At 36.4% G+C, this 21,452-nt stretch overlaps 1 protein-coding gene across 1 annotated transcript; it reads left to right on the top strand.

Annotated features, from left to right (window-relative positions):
* The first annotated feature begins 6,232 nt into the window (after nt 1-6,232).
* LOC113060077 (cytochrome P450 4B1) lies at nt 6,233-20,883 on the top strand. Its single transcript, XM_026228892.1, has 12 exons — nt 6,233-6,511; nt 7,203-7,347; nt 7,457-7,501; nt 7,964-8,091; nt 8,543-8,667; nt 8,746-8,900; nt 10,587-10,693; nt 10,839-11,029; nt 12,084-12,217; nt 12,620-12,684; nt 15,661-15,743; nt 20,315-20,883. The coding sequence occupies exons 1-12, from the start codon at nt 6,326-6,328 to the stop codon at nt 20,490-20,492; spliced, it is 1,542 nt and encodes a 513-aa protein (XP_026084677.1). The 5' UTR covers nt 6,233-6,325; the 3' UTR covers nt 20,493-20,883.
* Nucleotides 20,884-21,452: the final 569 nt, after the last annotated feature.

Raw genomic sequence — 21,452 nt, 5'->3', positions numbered from 1 at the left:
ATTGAGAGTAAAAGTAAAGGTTTGTAAAGTATCTTTCTGAAAAATAATTAGGATGGTTTTGCATTACTGCTGCACTACTGTTTATATTGCATTTTTCTTCTGAATATGGTCAAGGTTATTCAATTTTTAAATTGCCTACTTAAAATACTTTTTGGTAGTTTAATCTGCAAAAAAGCATCATGTTGTAAAAGACTTTATATTTTTAATGTTGCTGTCTGTGAGAAAAAAATAAAACTTAGTACTACATATTTGTTTGAGAATACTTAATTGAATGTACTTCCTTACAGTTCATTATATCAAAGGCTGCATCCGAAGGACTTGGACCGGCCAAACAGCTGCCACTGAACATTGAGCTGTACTATGCTATATTTTTATTTTTATTTTTATTTACAGTAGTTTTATTTTTGCTAACCTGTCTACATATGATCACCAAAAAGAGCTTATCTCTCCCCTGGCCTCCCCTTGCACCTCTCTATCACTTAGCGGTTGTAATTACATCAGCGGATTCAGAACATTTGCGACAGAAAAGTGACGCTTTCACGTAATGGTATTACTACTATGAAATTACAAACACAAATATATACATTTGAGACATGAACTGAAATTAATTGTGAATTTTATTAACATAAAATCAATCTCATTTTCACCTCAAAATTTGGGGGAAGCTGTGCTTCTCCCTATGAGCCGCCACTGCTGCCAACAGGTGGCGCTATGACTATAATAGAATCTGGGCATGGGTATGTCTTCAGACCTGAACACTCATCAAACGTGTAAAGATTGGGGCTGATTGGACATTGCTTGCATGAGTTAGAATAACTTCCTGTTTCATGGAAAAACATAAAACTTTCTCAAGATCTTTGAAATTTAACGTCACAAAGGCCTTATGATGACCCTCACCGAATTTGAAGATGATCTGATGAAAATTGTATGAGGGGTTTGTCAAAGTATAAGGCCTGGAAATGGCAAAAACTGCACAGAAATCATTCAGGAAGTTTTGTTTTATTTGTGCGAGGCTTCCGGTCTCATCAGTTATTTTAAGTTTACAAAACCAGTCCACTTCTTTATATTGCAAATGGCATTTATAATCATATTATTTTAATTTATTATCAGAATTATAAACACTAATTTGTAGCAAATAGTTTTACTATTTACTACTGTTATTTTTCTAGTTATTTTTTCACCATAGCGATTAATAAATTGGAAGATAATTCTACATTGCCAGATAAGGAGGATATATTCTAATCTTACCATCTTCCTGCCTCAGATAGAGCATCATATTGTTACCTAATAATAATTTACCAAATTCTCAACTTTAAAACAGTTGTTACAATAACTAAACGGGCAATCCAAATAAAAAAGCTATAAAGTATAACATCTACACCTAGGTACAGGTTAACACCTGATGGCTTTTCTTCTGGGCTTTTGAATTACAACAAATGTGGTTTAGAAACACATGGTTATAACAGCCAGAGAAAAGACTAAGACAGAAGTCAAGGGTCAAGAGCCCAACTAAAGCAAACACTGATCTCTAACATGGTTACTTCAAATGAAACAATAAATCAACATCTAAACCTTAGTTCATTCTCAATAAGATCTTCTGTAGACGTCTGACAGAAATAAAGTCAGTCTGGTTATTAATAAGTGGAGCTGCTGATGATGTTTGTTAGGTTGTTTAATCAGATCTTGAGAGATTTCATGTATTTTATTTCAGTTGATTTCATCTAAGTCTGTGTCTGAAGTCAGTTGTAGTAGTTCTTGTGTTTCTCTTTTCTTCAGTGATTCTGTTTGTTAACAGCAGCTGTTCATCACTAATTCTCAATCAGCACTTAGTTAATCACTTAATTACTTGACCGTAAAGTTTTAAAACTTACATGGTTTAAATAAAGGCAATCTATTTACTCAAACGGTTTGAGTAAAGTTTACTTATCGGGTTTTACAGTGAATGCACTGTAAGTTGCTTTGGATAAAAGTGTCTGCTAAACGCATTAACTGAATATTATTTAATAAAATTGTATTCAATAAAATGTACTTATTATTATTTTTATTTTTTTTACTTAACTTAGTTAAGTAGATTTACTTAATTTCCAAATGTGTTAAATTTACTTGAAAAATGCTTGTGCAAAAACTTGCCAAATAAAAATTAAGTAAATTTACTTATTACTTTTTTCAGTGTACTAAGACTGATTCAACTATTCCTGACAACACCCACAAGGTGGCGCGAGTTTCGAACCCCCTTTATCCGGAAATGACACTCCGAATCCGAACCAATGAATATAAACAGCGTGCCTTTAAATTTAATTAGAGACTAGGCAAGCTGGAGAAGAAACAAGTCTTTTTCCTGTTCAGTATAAATCAGGTATGCAACTATTCTTCAAAAGTTTGAGATTGGTATTTGTGATGAATAAAGAGATAAAAAGAACAGCATTTATTTAAAATAGAAATCTTTTGTAACAAAATGCACTGATATTCGAAGGTTTGGGGTTTGTACATTTATTTATTTATTTATTAAGAAATTCATAATTTTATTCAGAAAGGATGTGTTAAAATGATAAAAAAAAGTAATAGTTAACACTTATATTGTTAGAAAAGCTTTCTATATTGAATAAAAGTCGTTCTTTTAAACTTTTTATTCATTAAATAATCCTGAATAAAAAAAGTATCACTGGTTCCTAATATTAGGCAGCACAACTCTTTCCAACACTGATAACAAATCAGAATATTAGAATGATTTCTGAAGATCATGTGACAGTAGAGTAATGATGCTGAAAATACAGCTTTGATCACAGAAATAAATTACATTTTACAATATATTTCCATATAATTTGTTTTTTTTATACATAATAATATTTCACAATGTTATTGTTTTTACTGTATTTTTGATCAAACAAATGCATCCTTGGTGAGCAGTACTAACCCAGACTGAATATCTGAAGAAGTTCGCTGAGATTTCTCTAAACAGCAAACAGGACATAAGCCTTGAGAAAGCTGATGTGCCTCGGAAACATCCTCAGTTTTCTATTTAAAAAAAAAAAAAAAAAAACTTTTTGAAAACACAACACACAGTTCTCTATGTAACACACAAATATCTAACAGGAAGAATCTTGATTTCCTTTTTCAGACAAAACCAATCAGAATGCCACACTAATTCATCAACACCTCACACTAAATCCTCATCTGCAAACACTCATTGCTTTACTTACTGGAACACCAACCAATGATGGCTTTAGAATAGGCCTAAAAATAGACCATAGGTCAAATTATACGTTTTGAAAAATGGATGCAAACAATGCAGACAGAGTAAGGGGAGTTGAGGGAGAGCCTGAGGACGAGGCAGAGTTAGAGGAAGATGAGTTGGAAGGGGAGGAAGAAGAGGAAGAGGAGGAAGAGGAAGAATTGGACAGGGAAGAGGAGGAGGACAAAGAGCAGGAATAGGAAGAGTGGTCTCTGAAGAGTTAGTGCTACTATCATTGATCAACCATGGTTTAACAATGACAGAGGCTGGACAATGAGTCAATTTACAGTGGCAGGTATAATTAAAACTTTTAGAAATGATATCAGATATGTTACAATTTAATATAATATACATGTTCTAATGTACACATAATAGCAATAGCAGCATAGCATATGTTTTACTATAATATATTTGAGCACCCATTCATCCATTTACACTAGTGCACTGCACAACTGGTTACAGTCTGGTGTGTTATCTTACTGTACAACAGTACAGCTCAATGTAAGAAGACATTCTGACTATATTGTATAAAATAGTACGTATTATGTTACAGTTTATGGCACACACTCACACTATTCTTGAATCTTCTACAGAGTAGCAAGGTGAAGGTTTCATGGTGGACTAGGTCACAAGTCCACTGAAGAGCAAGAGACGGCTATCGTGAATTTGGTTTTGGCCAATAATGCTATAAGAATTTGTGAAATATGCAATCAAATCCTTAATGATGCCTCTTAACAATACAATGTGTCCTCCAGAAAAGTCAACGTAGAAAGAAACAGCTGTATAAAGTCCCATTTGACAGATTCAAGAACCTTCAGCGTGATTTTGTGGAGATACGCATACAATTTCTCCAATATATCAGACTTGCACCTATCAAGCTATTGGGTTGTGCATATATTGATCTACATGTTATTTTGTCTTTGCCCATGCTATCATCCATGAATACATTTATGTGAATGAGGTGGGCTTCAATCTCAGAAAAACCAGAAGAAGAGGGAGACATATCATTGGACGAAGGGCCATTGTCAATGTCCCTGGACAACGTGGTCAAAACATTACAATGTGTGCTGCAATTACACTGAATGGTGTCCTGCACCATCATTTCAGACTTTGCCCCTATAACGCTGATCACATCATAGGTTTTCTGGATGATGTTCATGATATGCTTGTTTAAGGTCTGCAGAATGAAGACCAGGCAAAATTTGTCATCATTTGGGATAATGTCAGCTTTCATCGCGCCCATCAGGTCCAAAACTGGTTTGTTACTCATCCCCGTTTTCTGTTGTCTACCTGCCTCCATATTCACCATTTCTAAACCATATAGAGGAATTTTTCAGACACTGATACCATCTTGTATCCAAGGTTGGATACGCCATACAAGACATGGACATGGACACTCATGTCTGGCAAGAGAGAACATAGCATGTGACGTGGATGACGTATTGTGCCCATAGTTGCACCCAACCATCACACACACACACACACACAATTCCTTTGGAATATTCATATTTTTACTAAATTATGCATGGATTCTGTCTAACTACATATTTTGGTATTTATTTTCCTGTCTCTCTGACAATTACTTTTGATCTTGTACAAAAATGTCCATAGGAGCTCATGAAAGAAGAGCTTTAGGTTTAGAATTTATTAAAAAATATATCATGGCAAAAGTGTTTGCAACGAAGACAGATGTTTGCTTTTGAGATGTGTTTGTGATCTTTTGAATGCAGTGTGTCATTTTGCAAGAGATGTGAGGCATTTTGCATTTTGTGCACGCAATTATTGGATTTCTGTGTTAAGTTTTGAAAAAAAAAAGAGGTAAAGTTTAGAAAATGTGTGTTGAAGCAGTTGAAAAAAAGTATAATGATCTGTTCAAATCTGTCTGTTTGAAAGCTGTCTTGAATGAAAATTTATTATATTTGGCATTTTAATAATTTTACATTTTATTAAAAAAATATAATACTTTTATATTAAATGCAGTTAGCTGAGCTTTAGAATTTAAATACCTTTTTATGTAATTTCATAATTCTGTTGTCTGCTGAATGTACTGACAAGCATTTATGGTAACCTAAAATATATTTTAATTAAATGTATATTCAAGCTGTACAAACTTAACATGTAATATGTAATATCACACTATAGTTAAAAGTATATGTTCTTTAGCATATTAGTCGACACATCAAAATAAGTGTACTTCTTTAAAACACAAAACATTATTTAAACTGATTTAAAATGTACTTTAAAGTAAAATTTTAATTTGAGATATTTTCAAAATGAATATGGGTTATGATATATATACATATATAGAGAGAGATATAAAAATTGCAGTCACTTGTGAAGAATATATACTGTATAAATTAATACACATATTTCTGCACATTATTTAAGCTGATATTTTTAATAGCATTTTACTCTTTGCACTGCTGTTAGACTCTTGATCTTTATGTTAAAACGAGAACGTGTGTAAAAAATCTTAAAAAACTGCTTCAAATCTTAAATGCAGATAATGTATTAATGAAATTAAAGGCCACTTTAGTGTACTTAAAGCAAACGTTTAAAAAGTGCACTTTGTAATCATTCGTCGGTACATTTTAATTAATTATGTTTTAACACATAAGTACACTTGTTTTGGTGTGTTGATAATGCTAAAGCACACGTAAAGTATTAGATTATAATTATAACTTCTGCGTTATTAAGCATGAACTATTATTTTAAATGTGCTAAATTGTAACTTCATCATTACAAATATATACAGTGTGTGTATGTATATATATATATATATATATATATATATATATAAACCTTAACATGACATGGGCTACGAGTTTAATAAAAAAATTTATTTGATTCATATTTTAGAGTACCCTTAAAAATACCTTTGTTAGTCTTAACCTAAGTGATCCATAGCAACTAGCTCTCAGGAAAGCTGATTAGCTCTTTATTTCTTGTATAAAACGCTGTCCAGTAGAAAGTCCGTCCCTCTCTCTTGATTTACTGTGACTTTCCAGGCGTAGCTTTGCCTCTTCTGGCCACAACCTCACATCGAGATCAGAGTCAACAGACCCCGCGCGCGACAGACGGACTCGACACGTCATGCAGCTTTACGCGAGTCTCCCGTTAAATTTGCAGTCGCTCTCCGTGAATCATGTCTTCGCACTCGCGTTGCTCGCGTTTTCGGCGATAGTGGTTAAATTACTGATTAAGAGGAGGAAGAGGATGCGAACTCTGGAGCCTTTTCCAGGACCACCTGCACACTGGCTCCTCGGACACGTCAAGGAGGTGAACACAACCACAGCTATGAGTAATCAATAGGCCTACCTATAGCTTTGGAGACATTTAACACGAAAATATTCACAAAAGTTTTTTTTTTATTAAAAAAGTCAAATCATTGGGTTTTTTTTTCAATTAGAATAATTAGTAGCTAAGTTTTATCCTACTAAAAAAAATAAATGTCATAATATTTCATATAATCATATTTTGATATCTACTGGGTAACACATAAACTACACTGATGCACATGATATACATTTTGGGTCAGTGCAAGTTGTCGCCTGTATTTTATTTTGCCAAATAATAGTGTAGTAAGAATTTGCTTGCAATTATTATTAATTACAAATAACAATTTTGAAGTAGAAAGACTGACGTTGCATTTTCCTGTAAATCATAGTCCAATAATCTTTGCTTGAATTAGAAAATCATATTACAGTGATACTGCAAAATGAATACCCCCCACCCAACCCCATTTGACCTCATTATTTTCGAGGAAAGAAACCTCATGCCTGAGCCGTTGTCTATTCACTACTACACAATGGCATACTGTAATTATATTGTACTGCGATAAACAGAGCAGCTTTTCATTGAATTGACATTCTGAAGAATTCACGTGAAATTAATAACTTTAGACCACGGTTTGTTCTTGAAATGCGTTTTATTGTCCATAACAGTTGCACAAAAATTCCACTATTTCTAGTTTCACCAGGATGGACATGATTTGGAGAAGATTCTGAAGTGGAGTGGACAGTATCCCTTTGCATTTCCGCTGTGGTTTGGCCCATCATTGTCCATTTTGAACATCCACCACCCATCATATGTGAAAACCATTCTCTCTACTACAGGTGCTCATCCGTTTGATCGGTCAGCATGTTTCAGCTTTATATTACAGTCTATTTGACTAAAACAAGCATTTTAAAATGACTTGTATTTTTGTTTTTGCTCTATCGACAGAACCCAAAGATGACTATGCATACAAGTTTTTCATCCCTTGGTTAGGTAAGATCACACAAAAGACCACAGTTTTAATGATGATTGATCAGATGAAGTCTGGGTTTCTTCAACTACGGTCTGTTCTGTCATTGTGGGTTTTCAGACAATAAACTCACACACAGTTTTCACATTCTTACTAGTTTATTTAATTTATTGACTAGCAATGTCAAGTGTATAAACAGACAGTATGGGAATACTTCATTTTTATCAGTGTTTTCTTCCATCTCAATCATTCATCATTCATTCTGTGGCTGATATGAAATTTTATTTGTGGAATAAAAAATGTCATAAATATTTGATGTCTTTTTAATCCATTTTACAATCATTTCATATTGAGTTCTTCACTGACATGGTTTTCCCCTTTATTAAACTAACTTTAAATAACTTCTAATATAAATCTGCCCATGGGACATAAAAATGTCTGAAGTTGAAGAAACATAACTAAGTGACTCTTGACTGTCTCCTCAGGCGATGGCTTACTTTTGTCTGCTGGACAGAAATGGTTTCGGCATAGACGGCTCCTCACTCCTGGTTTCCATTATGATGTTCTGAAGCCTTATGTGAAACTTGTTTCTGATTCAACCAAAGTCATGCTTGTATGTTAAAGGAATAGTTCATAGTTCTATGTTAAACATCAAAATCTCTCTATCTCTCTCTGTGGCACAAAACATAATTGCTCCTTTTGTTCAAACAACGGCAGGTGAAAGGGTTTTTTGAGAAACCTGTTTGGAAACAGTCATTATTTTTATAATTACTTATTCACTTTAAATTCTAACATCAACCTATTTAAAATCAAAAACTAATGTTCAATTTGAATCTTGTATATTTTTTTTTTTTTTTAAGTTGAAATTGGTTACATTATTTTGATGAATTAACCATATGCTGCCATGACATCATTTTTTACAGTGTTGCTGGGTGATGCTGGTGCTATAGAAATTATACACCTCAACTCAAATTAAATTTATGAACTTTATTTTTATTTTTTATCTTTTTATTACTGTATGTCAGTTTTAATTATAGTTTCAGACATTTTTGTCTGTCTTTTAGGATAAGTGGGAAGTCTATGCCAAATCCGAAGAGTCATTTGAACTGTTTAAGCATGTAAGTCTGATGACGCTGGACAGCATCATGAAATGTGTGTTTAGCTGTAACAGCAACTGTCAGACTGACAGGTCAGTTCACACTCCTTTACTTCATCCTTTTGTGCACGTGTGTCTCCTTTCAGTATAACCTCACTGTTCTCATTGCAGTGGAACCAACCCGTACATCCAGGCGGTGTATGACCTCTGCCACCTGGTGAACGTCAGGTTCAGAGTGTTTCCTTACCACAGCAAGGCCATATTTCATCTCAGTCCACATGGATACAAATTCAGGAAGGCGACTAGAATAGCACACAGTCATACAGGTGTTGTTTCTTTGCTAAGCCTCAGTCATGCATGCACCTCATCGACAGGCCTACCCACCAAATGATTGGTTCAACTATAACTGTGATTTTGACCGTCTGAATATTATAAAATATATTTAAAAAGTTACACATCCTCTCCCCCTCCAAATGGATTAGGAGGCCAAACATTTAATGTTCCTTCAAGATTCTTGTTTTTTTGGTTTGAACATCCCACAGATCCGTCTGTTTGACCACTCAGCTGTTTGAAACCAATTAAATCCATTTCTCAGAATTCTACATTCACTTAATTTTGTGAAAGCCCATAAATTCAGTCTGACCTGCTCATGGGCTATTATATCCATACCTGCTTATATGTTAGTTAAACTAAAATATATACTACTGTTCAGAAGTTTGGGGTCAGTACAATGATTTCTATTGTTTATTATTATTATTATTATTATTTTATAAATTCATACTTTTATTCTGCAAGAATGCATTACATTTATCAAACTGATCAGCAACATTAAAATATTTTTTGATCAATTTTGTTTTTTTTAACTTCCTATTTTTCAAAGTATTCAAATGTAGCAGTTTGCAAAAAAATATTAAGCTGTTTCAACACTGATCAGGGAACTACACTGCGACCAAAATGGTAGCATATGCGACCTTTTGAAATGCCATTGCAATCCTAATTTTTATGGGGTCGCAAATGTATCACTGGCTATTTTTGTACCTACCTTATGTTTTAGGCAATATGCTATGATTTACTATGAGCATTTATTAAAACAGAAATGCGTATTTTAAGAATACCTTTTTCAGCCGTGCTCTGAGCATTCAACACATCAAGCTGGCTTCAGCCCCGTGAACCCCGAGGCGAGGCGTAGCATAACGTTGATTAAAAAAAAATACCTCTCGTTAAGACACACACGGCAATCGCATATATATCTCAACATAGCCTACAATCTGCACGTGTTGAAATGAAGCAGACGATTGACTCCTATATTAAGAAGGGAAGTTCAAGTGTAACAGAACCATCACTTGATTTCGATTTGACATGACAAACGGAGCCTGTGAGTGAGAATGATGAGGCTGAGAAGGATTCATCAGGAAAAGCACACACGGGAAAACCATATGGAATTTCGACACCAGTGGCTCGAAGAATACCAGTGGTTAAGGTTCCAAGACGGAGCAATGCACTGTGTGTACTGTAAATTCTATGGGCCTTCAATTGCAGGACTGTCCAAATTTGTAAATGCGTCAAAACAATTCAAACATGAATCATGGAAGCTTTACAATGACAGTGTGAAGCATGCGAAGTGGGGAGACATGCAGATATCCCGTGACGCAGCAGCACTCCCCACTGCAGTTTGCCGTCAAGATTTGTTCATTATTATCCAGAGCGGCTTACTATAAATAATTTTTGCGACCAAATCATGTTTTGCGCCAGTAACTGAAAAAGTTAGTAGCACAAGAACAACCAGTGGAAAAGGTTAGTGTAGTTCCCTGCTGATAATAATAAGAAATACGTTTCTTGAGTAAATTGTAACAATATTTCTACATTTTTGTGTATTTTTAATCAAATAAATGAAGCCTTGGTGAGCGAAGAGACTTTGTTCACAAACCCCAATTTATGAATGTATGTGTAAATCTGTAACAAGCGAAGCTATCAAGCTATCATGTCATTTCAATTTCTTAATATTTTTTTAGCGGAAGTTATCAGAAAGAGGAAGGAGGTCTTGAAGATTGAGAAGGAACAAGGCATTGTTAAAAACAAACGATATATGGACTTTTTGGATATTCTTCTGTCTGCCCGAGTATGAGATTTCCAAGTACCAACACAATTTTTATATATTTATGCTTTAACTAAGAAGTTGAATGAAAATAGCTGATATTTTGTTACATATTGCATAGTGCCATTGTATCATTATTGCTGTCACATATGTATTGTGTCACTCTCAGGATGAGCATCAGCAGGGTTTGTCAGATGAGGATATCAGGAATGAAGTAGACACATTCATGTTTGAAGGCCATGACACCACGGCCAGTGGAATATCTTGGATCTTCTACAATCTGGCAAGTAACCCTGAGCACCAGGAGAAATGCAGGGAGGAGATCCTGCAGGCCCTGGATGGAAAAGACACAGTGGACTGGTACTGTCATTACTCGAATTACTCATATGACATTGTGTTGGACAGTTGAGAGCGACATTTAGGCTTAATTGAAATGTAACATGTAATGTTACTGAATTATGAGTTCTGCTGGCTGCACAGTAGACAGGTGTTCAGATGTTCGCTGTGCTATTTGTTATTCCACTGTGTTTGAGCTACATGGGATTGGAAAGTTGCAACTGTGAGGGAGTTTCACCTTGTCTTGGACAGACCAGAACCATCTGATAGTATGTTGGACTCCAGGTAGACCTTGAACAGTTCATTCTTCTTCCTCAATGAAGCCATTTAATCACCATCGACTCTCGGAAAAGATGGGTTTAGTGGACATCTAACCTGCACTGCACCCACACACACACACACACACATCAATCATCTTTCTTTAGAACCCAACATTCAAGGACATTAACATTCAAATAAGTTATTTGAACTGTTGAAAGTGTTGTGAGTTGATGTGTTTGGATTGCTTACATCATGGACTTTGAATTTAACAATCTTTGATTCATTGTCAAGTACGATGTTAGAAAATTTCCTAATCTTGTTTTGATTTCTTGATTTACTATTGATGACTAGTGTATATTCTTCTTCCTCTTTTTAAAGACTACCGTGTGATGCATTGATGCTGTCTTATATGATGATTTATTTCATCAGATGATTTTTGTTTGTTTCTTTCTTTATATGTGCTTTGATATGCTTTGCATAGGCAAGGTACAGAACATGGTAAAAAAAAAAGAAATTAATCTTACTTATGAGTTAAATTAAAAAAGACATTTATGCAACTGTTAAAGAGTGCTGGTATTGTGTTTTTGGTACTGTTCAGTGAAAAGTGATTGATTCAGCCAGCATAGCTAGGATCACTACCGTCACAGATCATTCGTAGCAAATCAACTCAAATCTCACTCATTACACCTTAATTTCATTGCTTTCATGAGCATATTTAATCCTGCACACTGATGCACTACTCACTGGTTTCAGACACTATTAATGCATTATTCACCATCCATTTATCAAAGACTGTTCCTCTCTTCTTATGTTTCAGGGAAGACCTCAATAAAATTCCTTATACCACAATGTGCATTAAAGAATCCCTGCGGCTTTGCCCTCCTGTCCCGGGAATATCACGAAAGCTGACTAAACCCTTGACTTTTTTTGATGGACGGACTGTACCTGAAGGTAGGCCGATATTTCAGTTTCTTCCTCACACAAAGCTATCATAAGACTAAAACAGATGCATTAGTCATAAAAAAACAAACATTTTGGGAAAAGCAACAGCATAAGCCAGCATGGACACATTTGCAAAGGGTCTCCCTGATATAAAATTTCACTTAATATTTTCATTGTTTTGGTTTCCGGTTAGTATACATTTTGACAGATTGCTGCCTACTTGCTTATACCCTGTTCATCTCTAAACAGACATAATGACCTCTAACTCAGAAAACATCTGATCAAACATTAACCTTGCTGCTTGTTGTTTACTTACAGATGACACAGAGTGTTATCAGTTCATCAGAAAACAGTGAACGTAGGCTGAATACATCACCGGATGCCTTAAAACACTGTTTTACTCTTCCACAGGTTTTATCGTTGGAATTAGCATTTATGGGATCCACATGAATACCACAGTATGGGAGAATCCATGTGTATGTGTGCATTCTTTATATCTGAAAAATCACTCATGAGTCACTACATAAAAGAGCTAAGTTACAACAGAATAAAGACTGAATAATAATAATAATAATAATAATAATAATAATAATTTATTATTATTGTTATTATTATTATTATTATAAAATAAGTATACAGTGGAGTTGTGAAAGTGGTCTATTTGCATTTTATTTTTTAATTACATAATATTTTAGCAGCAAAAATTTAAAATGAAAATAAATGAGAATTAATATTTCTTCTAGTCTTTTAGGATCTAGTGTCCTTATTTTATGTTATTTTATTTTATTTTAATAACAGCAGGACTGGAGCTGCAGGGAAAAAAAAGAAAAGATAATCATGTTTCACAGCATAATTTGAGATCATGACCGTCTGCACAAAGACCATTTTCTTAATTAAATTTTGTCATAAATCAACAAATCTAAATCAAATTATTTCCACATTTAAATTAGATTTAAATATTTAAGTTAGATTTGGTCTCATAATTTCGGACCCCACTGTAATGTAATCAAAATACAAATCACCAAAATAATTGAAGTGCACCTGTAGAATGCATCATCCTCTTTTTTGTCTGAGGAGACACGGGTATGATACTGAATCATGGCGCAGAGATGCAACGTCTCGTTCCCTATTCTCAGGGAACCATGGTTACATGCGTAACATGAGAAAGGGAACTCCACACTGCATCCTTTATAGGGTGCTTTGGGAACGGTATACCAACGCTGCCATGCTGAGGGATAAGTGTCTAAGTAACTGTGTCCCCAAGTCAGGACTTGAGGAACATCTCTACCAGCTTAACCGCTAGGCTTTACAGCAGGCTCAAGCTCCAAACATCATAGACTAACTCACCCACCAAATTCTGGAGCTCTAAGAGTGGAGGTCTCCGCATAATGACTCTAAAATGAGAGGAGACGTAGCTACACTCAACACCAGAGGCTCCTTATACTGCCTAGGCGGAGCTCTGGGGAGCAGAGGCTTTAAGCAGAATGACTCTCTTAAGAGTAGAGGTCTCAGCAAAATAACTCTCCAAAGCGAGAGGAGACCTGGCTACACTCAGCACCAGAGGCAGTTAACGTGGCTCAGAGAAAGAGCCTACAAACTCATATCACTGCCCCTGACGGAGCACTGAAGAGCCAAAGCTTCTGCAGAATGACTCTCTTAAACGAGAGGAAGCCTAGCACTCAACCCTTTTAGAGAAGCTCTTAAAGGGATACTCCACCGTGTTTTCATATTAAACTATGTTTTTCCTTTACCTAAGACGAGTTGATACATACCTCTCTCGTCTCAGTGTGTGCACTCAATCGCTTTGGCGCGCGGTGACACTTTGAAAGCACTTATCCTAGCCCATTCATTCAATATGGGCCAAGCAGAGAAGCTACCAAACACCTCCACCTTTTCCCTATTTAAATACAGTTACTCGCGTAGTGTAAATCGACCTAGGACGGTAACACAAAACAAAACGTTGCGCTTTTCTAAGCGTGTAAAATGGATAACTATATTGTGTGGCGGAATACCATGGCAAGTGCTTGTAAGCACTTCGTCTTGGCGCAGTAATATCTTCACTAGAGGGAGCGAGGGCCGGTGAGAGGATTTTTCACGAGTGAAGATATTACTGCGATTGAGTGCACGCACTGAGACGAGAGAGGTATGTATCAACTCGTCTTAGTTAAGGGAAAAACATAGTTTAATATGAAAACACAGTGGAGTATCCCTTTAAGAGTGGAGGCCTCAGCTTGACGACTCTCTAGAACGAGAGGAGACCTGACTACACTAAGCGCTAAAGACAGTTACAGAGGCTCCCAAAAGAGGAGCCTACCTACCAAAAGTGCTGTCCAAGCGGAACTATGGAGAGCGGAGGCTCCAGCAGCATGACACTCCTAACAGAGAGGAAGTCAACAGGAGCACCCTTCTCACCATAACCCTCCATGCTGAGGGGAGTGTGTTAGTAGAGACACACTAGTTGAGTGGAGCCCAAGGTACCGGGGTCTAACCAACTCAGAGAAAGAGAATGAAGTGAATACGCGTACCGTACCTTACCCTTACAGTACAGGATTCCAGACAGTGCACGGAGTCTTGGGTGCATTCTGATCGATCACTTATTTGGATTTTAGAAAGTGTGCAGAGGCGTTAGCATGCACACTTACACCTTATGATGATTTTATAAAGTATGCAACGTGTTTCACTTGCACACTTACCACTATGTGGATTTCAGGAAGCACACAGATGCTCAGCAGGTGTACTTATCAACCCAGGCACCAGCTCTGGGGAGCAGAGGCTTCAGCAGGATGACTTTCTAAATGAGAGGAAGCCTACCATGCTCAACCCTGGTAGGGGAGCTCTTAAGAATGGAGGTCTCAGCATAACGACTCTCTAAAGCGATTGGAGACCTGGCTACACTCAGCGCCCAAGGCAGTAAGCGAGGCTCAAGAATGAACCTTTAAACTCATATTACTGCCCATGACGGAGCTCTGAAGTGTGAAGGCTTCAGCAGGATGACTCTCCTTAATGAGAGGAAACCTAACACTCAACCTTCTTAGAGAAGCTCTTAAGAGTGGAGGCCTCAGCATGACGACTCTCTAGAACGAGAGGAGACCTGACTACACTCATCGATAAAGACAGTTAGCGAGGCTCCCAAAAAGAAGAGGAGTTTGTTTGTATATGTAAATATGTTTGTATATGTAAATATATTTAAAAAAGTCACTGAAATAACATCTAAATGAACTGTTTTTATTCAACTGAAATATGATTTAATATAACTGAATCAACCCAAATACATTACTTTGTACTAACAACTAATTTTTATGGCATAAATCAAGTAGAAATAGGTCTTAAAGGCAACTTCTGCTGGTTACAGATTCTTACAATGTATTTAAATATTTCTTGGATGTTTTTATTTCTTAAATGTAAGATTTTTATTTATTCTGAAAGTATTTAACGGGTTGTGTTTTCCACAGGTATTTGATCCGTTGAGGTTTCTGCCGGAGAACGTTGCTAAGAGGTCACCGCATGCTTTTGTGCCGTTCTCTGCTGGACCCAGGTTTGTTGAAGAGACATGAGCGGTTTAGCAAGTAGGTCATTCACTCAGATTTCAGCCACACAGAACAGAGCTTCTCTTTGATTTGGAGTTTGGAGCGTCTGTGGCACTGACTGCATTTCAGCCCTCATGAGAGCAAACAGCGATAAGATGACTGGCAATGCTGATTCTTTAAAACAAATATATAAATAAACAAAAAGCTTCCTGTTAAAAAATTATATTGTACGTTCAAAACATGCATGCTGTTATTTACTGAAGCCGTTTATATATATATATATATATATATATATATATATATATATATATATATATATATATATATATATATATATATATTTACTGTATAAGAAAATGGAATACAAAACTATTAGAAAGGTAGTCAGATTTTTATTTAAGAATAGAATTAGAATAGTGAGTGCTAAAGTTAGAGGGTCAAATAAAGATGGAAGAGATGTGTTTTAAGCCAATTCTTGAAGATGGCCAAGGACTCAGCTACTCGAATTGAGTTGGGCAGGTCATTCCACCAGGAGGGAACATTTAATTTAAAAGACCGTAAAAGTGACTTTGTGCTTCTTTGGAATGGCACAACCAAGAGACGTTCACTTGCAGAATGTAAGCTTCTAGAGGGCTCATAAGCCTGAAGTAATAAATTTAGGTAAATGGGTGCAGAGCAAGTGGTGGTTTTGTAGGCAAAGATCAAATGCCTTGAATTTTATGCGAGCAGCTATTGGTAGCCAGTGCAAATTGATAAACAGAGGTGTGATTCTTTTCGGCTAATCTTGGGCCACGTTCTGGATTAATTGTAAAAGTTTGATAGAACTGGCTGGAAGACCTGCCAAGAGAGCATTTAAATTGTCCATCCAGGACAGAACAAGAGCTTAAACAAGGAGTTGTGCAGCATGTTCCGAAAGAAAGGGCCTGATCTTCTTGATGTTGAACAAAGCAAATCTGCAGGATCTGAAAGTTTTAGCAATGTGGTCTGATAAAGACAGCTGATCATCAATCATAACTCCAAGGCTTCTGGCTGTTTTTGAAGGAGTTATGGTTGATGTGCCTAACTTGATGGTGAAATTGTGATGAAACGATGGGTTTGCTGGAACCACAAACAGTTCTGTCTTGGCAAGGTTGAGTTGAAGGTCCAGCAAGAAATGTCTGACAGACAAGCTGAGATGTGAGTAGCTACCATCGAATCATCAGGATGGAATGAAAGGTAGAGTTGAGTGTCATCAGCATAGCAGTCGTATGAAAAGCCATGTTTCTGAATGACAGAACCTAATGATGCCATGTAGACAGAGAAGAGAAGTGGTCCAAGAACTGAGCCCTGAGGCACCCCAGTAGTTAGATGCTGTGACTTGGACACCTCACGTCTCAAAGATACTTTGAAGGACCTATCTGATAGGTAAGACTCAAACCACTGAAGTGTGGTTCCTGAGATGCCCTTTGCCAGTAAGTGTGATAGGAGGATCTGGTGGTTAACCGTGTCAAAAGCAGCGGACAGATGAAGCAGGAAAAGTACTGATGATTTGGATTCCGCTCTTGCCAGTCTTAGAGCTTCAAAAACTGAGAGCAAGGCCATCTCAGTTGAAGCTTCACTTCTGAAGCCAGATTGGTTGTCCTCTAGGAGGTTGTTCTGTGTGAGAAATGCAGAGACTTGGTTGAACAGATCTCGTTCAAGTGTTTCTGCAATGAAAGGAAGAAGGCAAACTGGGAAAGAGTGGAGAAAAAAAATTATTGGAGAGTGCTGCAGGTGTAGCAGTGTCCTCTGGTTTGATCCAAGTCTTTTTTCAGGGCCATGAGATTAAGCTTTGAATGACTAATAATAGAAGTAATGAAATCGACTTTGTTTACAGCAGACTGGCAATTCCAGAGACCAATAGGAAAAGAAAGTAGTGTATTAGCAAACATAGGCAAAGTGTACAGGTTGTTAAGACTGCGCTGCCTGCATTGTGTGATGCGAGGTTTGTGAGTGGTATAGTAGGGATCTGGAAACACATAGCAAGAATTGGTTATAATAACTGAAACAGAAATGAAACAAGTAGAAGGAAAAAGGGATTAATCAAAACATTACTTATATCCCTTGCCGGTGTCCCTGCCCGGTGGAGTCGCATGGTAGATTCGATGGTCTTTACTCTCTTCGGTCTTCAAACAAGGAGGGGTTGACTGGAGGGCTGCCTCTGTATACTACAATTTTTTATACCCGTTTGTAACGCAGTACAAACGTACATAGTCAAAATAAACACAAAACAGCGCTGCAGCCCCTCACGGACGACTGCCGCGCACAAACAAAATCAAGACACAAAATAAATCCAGGCCTGGTCCTGTCTTATCCTTCACTGTTGTCGCTCCTGTTTTATATCCTTCCATGTCCTCCTTGGGACTCGAGACTGGTGGGTCGATCAGGTGTCGCTCATTTCCAATCACTCCACTGGCCTCGCTCCGTTCCCACGGCTCTCTGCCCCGCCCCACTCGCCACATACCCCCATCGCCCCTCGCAGGCCGGGGGGTACCCACAAGCAGTCATCCATGAGGGGCTGCCACGCTGTTTTGTGTTTATTTTGATTATTGAAGTCATTTTGATTGTCTGTCGGTCACCGCCTCCTTCTTCCTGATGATTATGAACTTTGTACTGCATTACACTGGTGCCGAGGCCTGGGAGAAGGAGGGACGCGCTGCTGAAGATCCCTCGCCGCTGTGGTGAATCCGCTGTGCCATCGAGCAGGGCGAGGAAGTGTGCCACCATGGACGCTCGAGGCGGTGGCCTGGAGTGAGTTGGCGCGGATGGACGAGCTCGCTGCCGGCCACCCGCAATGTGGAGGGGCGGCTGCCGTCCGTGAGGGAGCGGAGGAGTCGGTGCCGTTCACCAGAAAACTGGAGCCTACTGCCGTCCACGTGAACGGGGAGGTGCAGGGAACGGGGGACTCCTGCCGGCTGCCCAAAACCGGAGGAGCCGTCGGCGTCCATTTTATTATTTTGAGTTTTATATCCCACAATTATGATTCTTATGATTCTGAAAGAAAATCACAATTGTGACTTAAAGTCAGAATTTTAAAAAGTAACAAGTTATGTTTTATCCCGTGGCAGAAACAAGCTTCCATGTTTTGTTTTTTTACTGAACAGAAAAGGGCCATTTTTCAAGTAGCTCTGTATAATGACAGTTCATAGTAACCACGTTTGTCAAGCTTAAAAAAAACATCAAATGACGATGAAAGGAGACCATACAACTTTTGCACTATATTCCAAGTTTTTTGTGTTCATATAGTATAGTATATTCTAGTAAACTAAGTTATTTTTCACTTAAAATCTTCCCCCCTCAGCACACCCTTTTAGAATCTGAATGCAGATGGGACATTTTAAGTAGATAACAACTTAACTTTTTTTCACAGAATGCATTTTGCAAGACTTGGAATGTGTCTCACTGCTCATGTGTACTACATTTATGATAAATGTATGGTGTTTTTGTCCTTCCAGTAGTTTGACATGTCACTGTGATCTTCTGTTTTATGGAAAGAAGTTGAATTAAGAACAGAAGTTCGCCTGTATGAGCTTTTCCATTACATTCGTTTGTGTCTCTGACCTCAGTTCACCTCTGATAAGAGCAAACAGAAATAAAGCAACTGATAGTGCAGGTCCTTTTGACAACTATTTTTGTTGGAAAAGATTTACTAAGTTGGCTATGCTTGTGAAAAGGTGTGCTTAATTGTATTGAATTTGCACTTGTAATGTACTTCAAATCTTCAAAGTACAGTATTTTAAAGAACTGTACTTGTAGATAATATACTATTCATGAAGTAATTATCATTATACATTTTAAATTGTTTTAATAAGAAAGGAAAAAAGCTTATTTTGATGTGTTGACTAAAGCACATGTAAAGTACTTGATTATAACTATTGTAACTGTAGCATGTTATTCGATCTTACATTTAATATATTCTAAATATACTAAATTGAAACTTCATTACAAATGTGTAAATTAAACATTTAAATACATGATATTAGTTTCAATAGAAATTAAAGTATATTTTATTTGATCATAAATGCTTGTCGGTACATTCAGCAGCGATACTATAGCTATATTCAAAGAGAAAATTAATTATTATGAAATTACATTCAGCTAATTGCTTTGAATATAAATCTAAACTATAAATCATTTTCATTTAATTGCAGAGAGCATGCAATTAAGTGTCTGAAAACATTACATTCCGTTAAATTGTATGTCATCTGCAAATATATATATATATTTCCAAGATAAGCACTCTTTTAAGATATGATAAAGTATGTTCAGCAGTTGTATTTTCTTTCTTAATTTTTCTTGTTTTCAAGTACTGTTATAAACGATATTTAGATAATCTACTATAAAACAGCACATTTCATTGAGCTATATCCAAAAGTTTTGTCCGATTTGTGATTCAGAATTTTTTTTAAATCTTTATTTTTACTTCTCAGTACAAACACAAACATATTTGCTTCAGATAGAAAAAGATACAGTGTTAATTTAAAGAAAAAAAAATGATGTAGATTAGATTTCGGTTGTAGATAAACCGCTAATGAAGCTTCTGATGTGTATTTGATAACAGAAACTGCATCGGACAGAACTTTGCCATGAATGAGATGAAAGTTGCAGTGGCGCTGACACTGAAGAAATACCACCTGATTAAAGACCCCCAGCACACCCCGAAGATGATCCCTCAAATCGTCCTCAGATCACTTAATGGAATTCACATCAAGATCAAACCAGTAGAAAATGATTCATGATAAGCTAGTGGGTACATTGAGCCTGTTTGGATGCTAGGAGGTGTGTTTACCTTTAGAAGAATGATTCTGACTTAATTTAAATAGTTAATACACATTTAACTGCTGGAAACTGGATGGTTAGTGAATAAGAAACCAATTTTTGAAATATTACAAAGTAAAGTGGCACCACTATTTAGTGAATTCAGCCCTTAAATAAATTTGTTGCTAAATATCACCGTTTGCTGTACTGCTTGGTTGCTTTTAATCATGGCATCAGAAGAAAAAATGTTGAAGTCAATATAAATAAATTTGAATTTGCCTACATCATTAATTCTTAAACTAAAGATCTCTAATATGGAGTAAATGTAGGTGAAATCTTGTGATCTGTAACTAGTTGAATAAAAATATGAAAAAAAACCAATGTTTATTAGTTTCTTTTGTCTTTTCTATTTTTAATGTCTATTATCTTTTTGATGTACTATGAATGTAAACTATTTTCATTTTTGTTATTTATTTATTTTTAACAGTTAACTCTCATCATCACTACACATTTAAATAAAAATGCAGTTATGCATCATTAAATTAAACTGAGGTGATCCTTAGAAGAATAGTTTGTCCAAGAATAAAACTTCTGTCATTTACTCACCCCTGTGTCATTTCAACACTTTATGAATTCTTTGTTTGTTCTGTGAAAAAAATATATTTTATATCCTTGAAAAAGTGTTATGTCCATATGTGAAAGTCAGTGGGGGTCAATTCAGTTTTAGAATACAGTGTATGAACCCCCTCTGCTGGACCCTTCAGACATCAGCAGTCCTTCAGAAGAACTGTTACTGAAGAACATAAGCACTTACTGCTCATGTATTTTAAGATTAAAACTATAATATTGTGGTGATGATGCTGTTTATTCTCTGTTATAAATGTGTTTATTTGATTCACCTGCTGATGGCGAGAGGTGTCTGGGGGAAATTGTTCGGAAAT

The sequence above is a fragment of the Carassius auratus genome, chromosome 41, assembly GCF_003368295.1.
Source record: "Carassius auratus strain Wakin chromosome 41, ASM336829v1, whole genome shotgun sequence".
NCBI lineage: Eukaryota > Metazoa > Chordata > Actinopteri > Cypriniformes > Cyprinidae > Carassius > Carassius auratus.
This window is presented reverse-complemented; position numbering and strand designations above follow the sequence as displayed.

Excerpts from the sequence above, each read along its gene's own strand:
- LOC113060077 (XM_026228892.1), top strand. The coding sequence starts at position 6,326 with ATGCAGCTTTACGCGAGTCTCCCGTTAAATTTGCAGTCGCTCTCCGTG. Across the intron at positions 7,348-7,456 it reads AACCATTCTCTCTACTACAG|AACCCAAAGATGACTATGCA; the intron begins GTGCTCATCCGT and ends CTCTATCGACAG. Across the intron at positions 12,218-12,619 it reads TGGACGGACTGTACCTGAAG|GTTTTATCGTTGGAATTAGC; the intron begins GTAGGCCGATAT and ends ACTCTTCCACAG.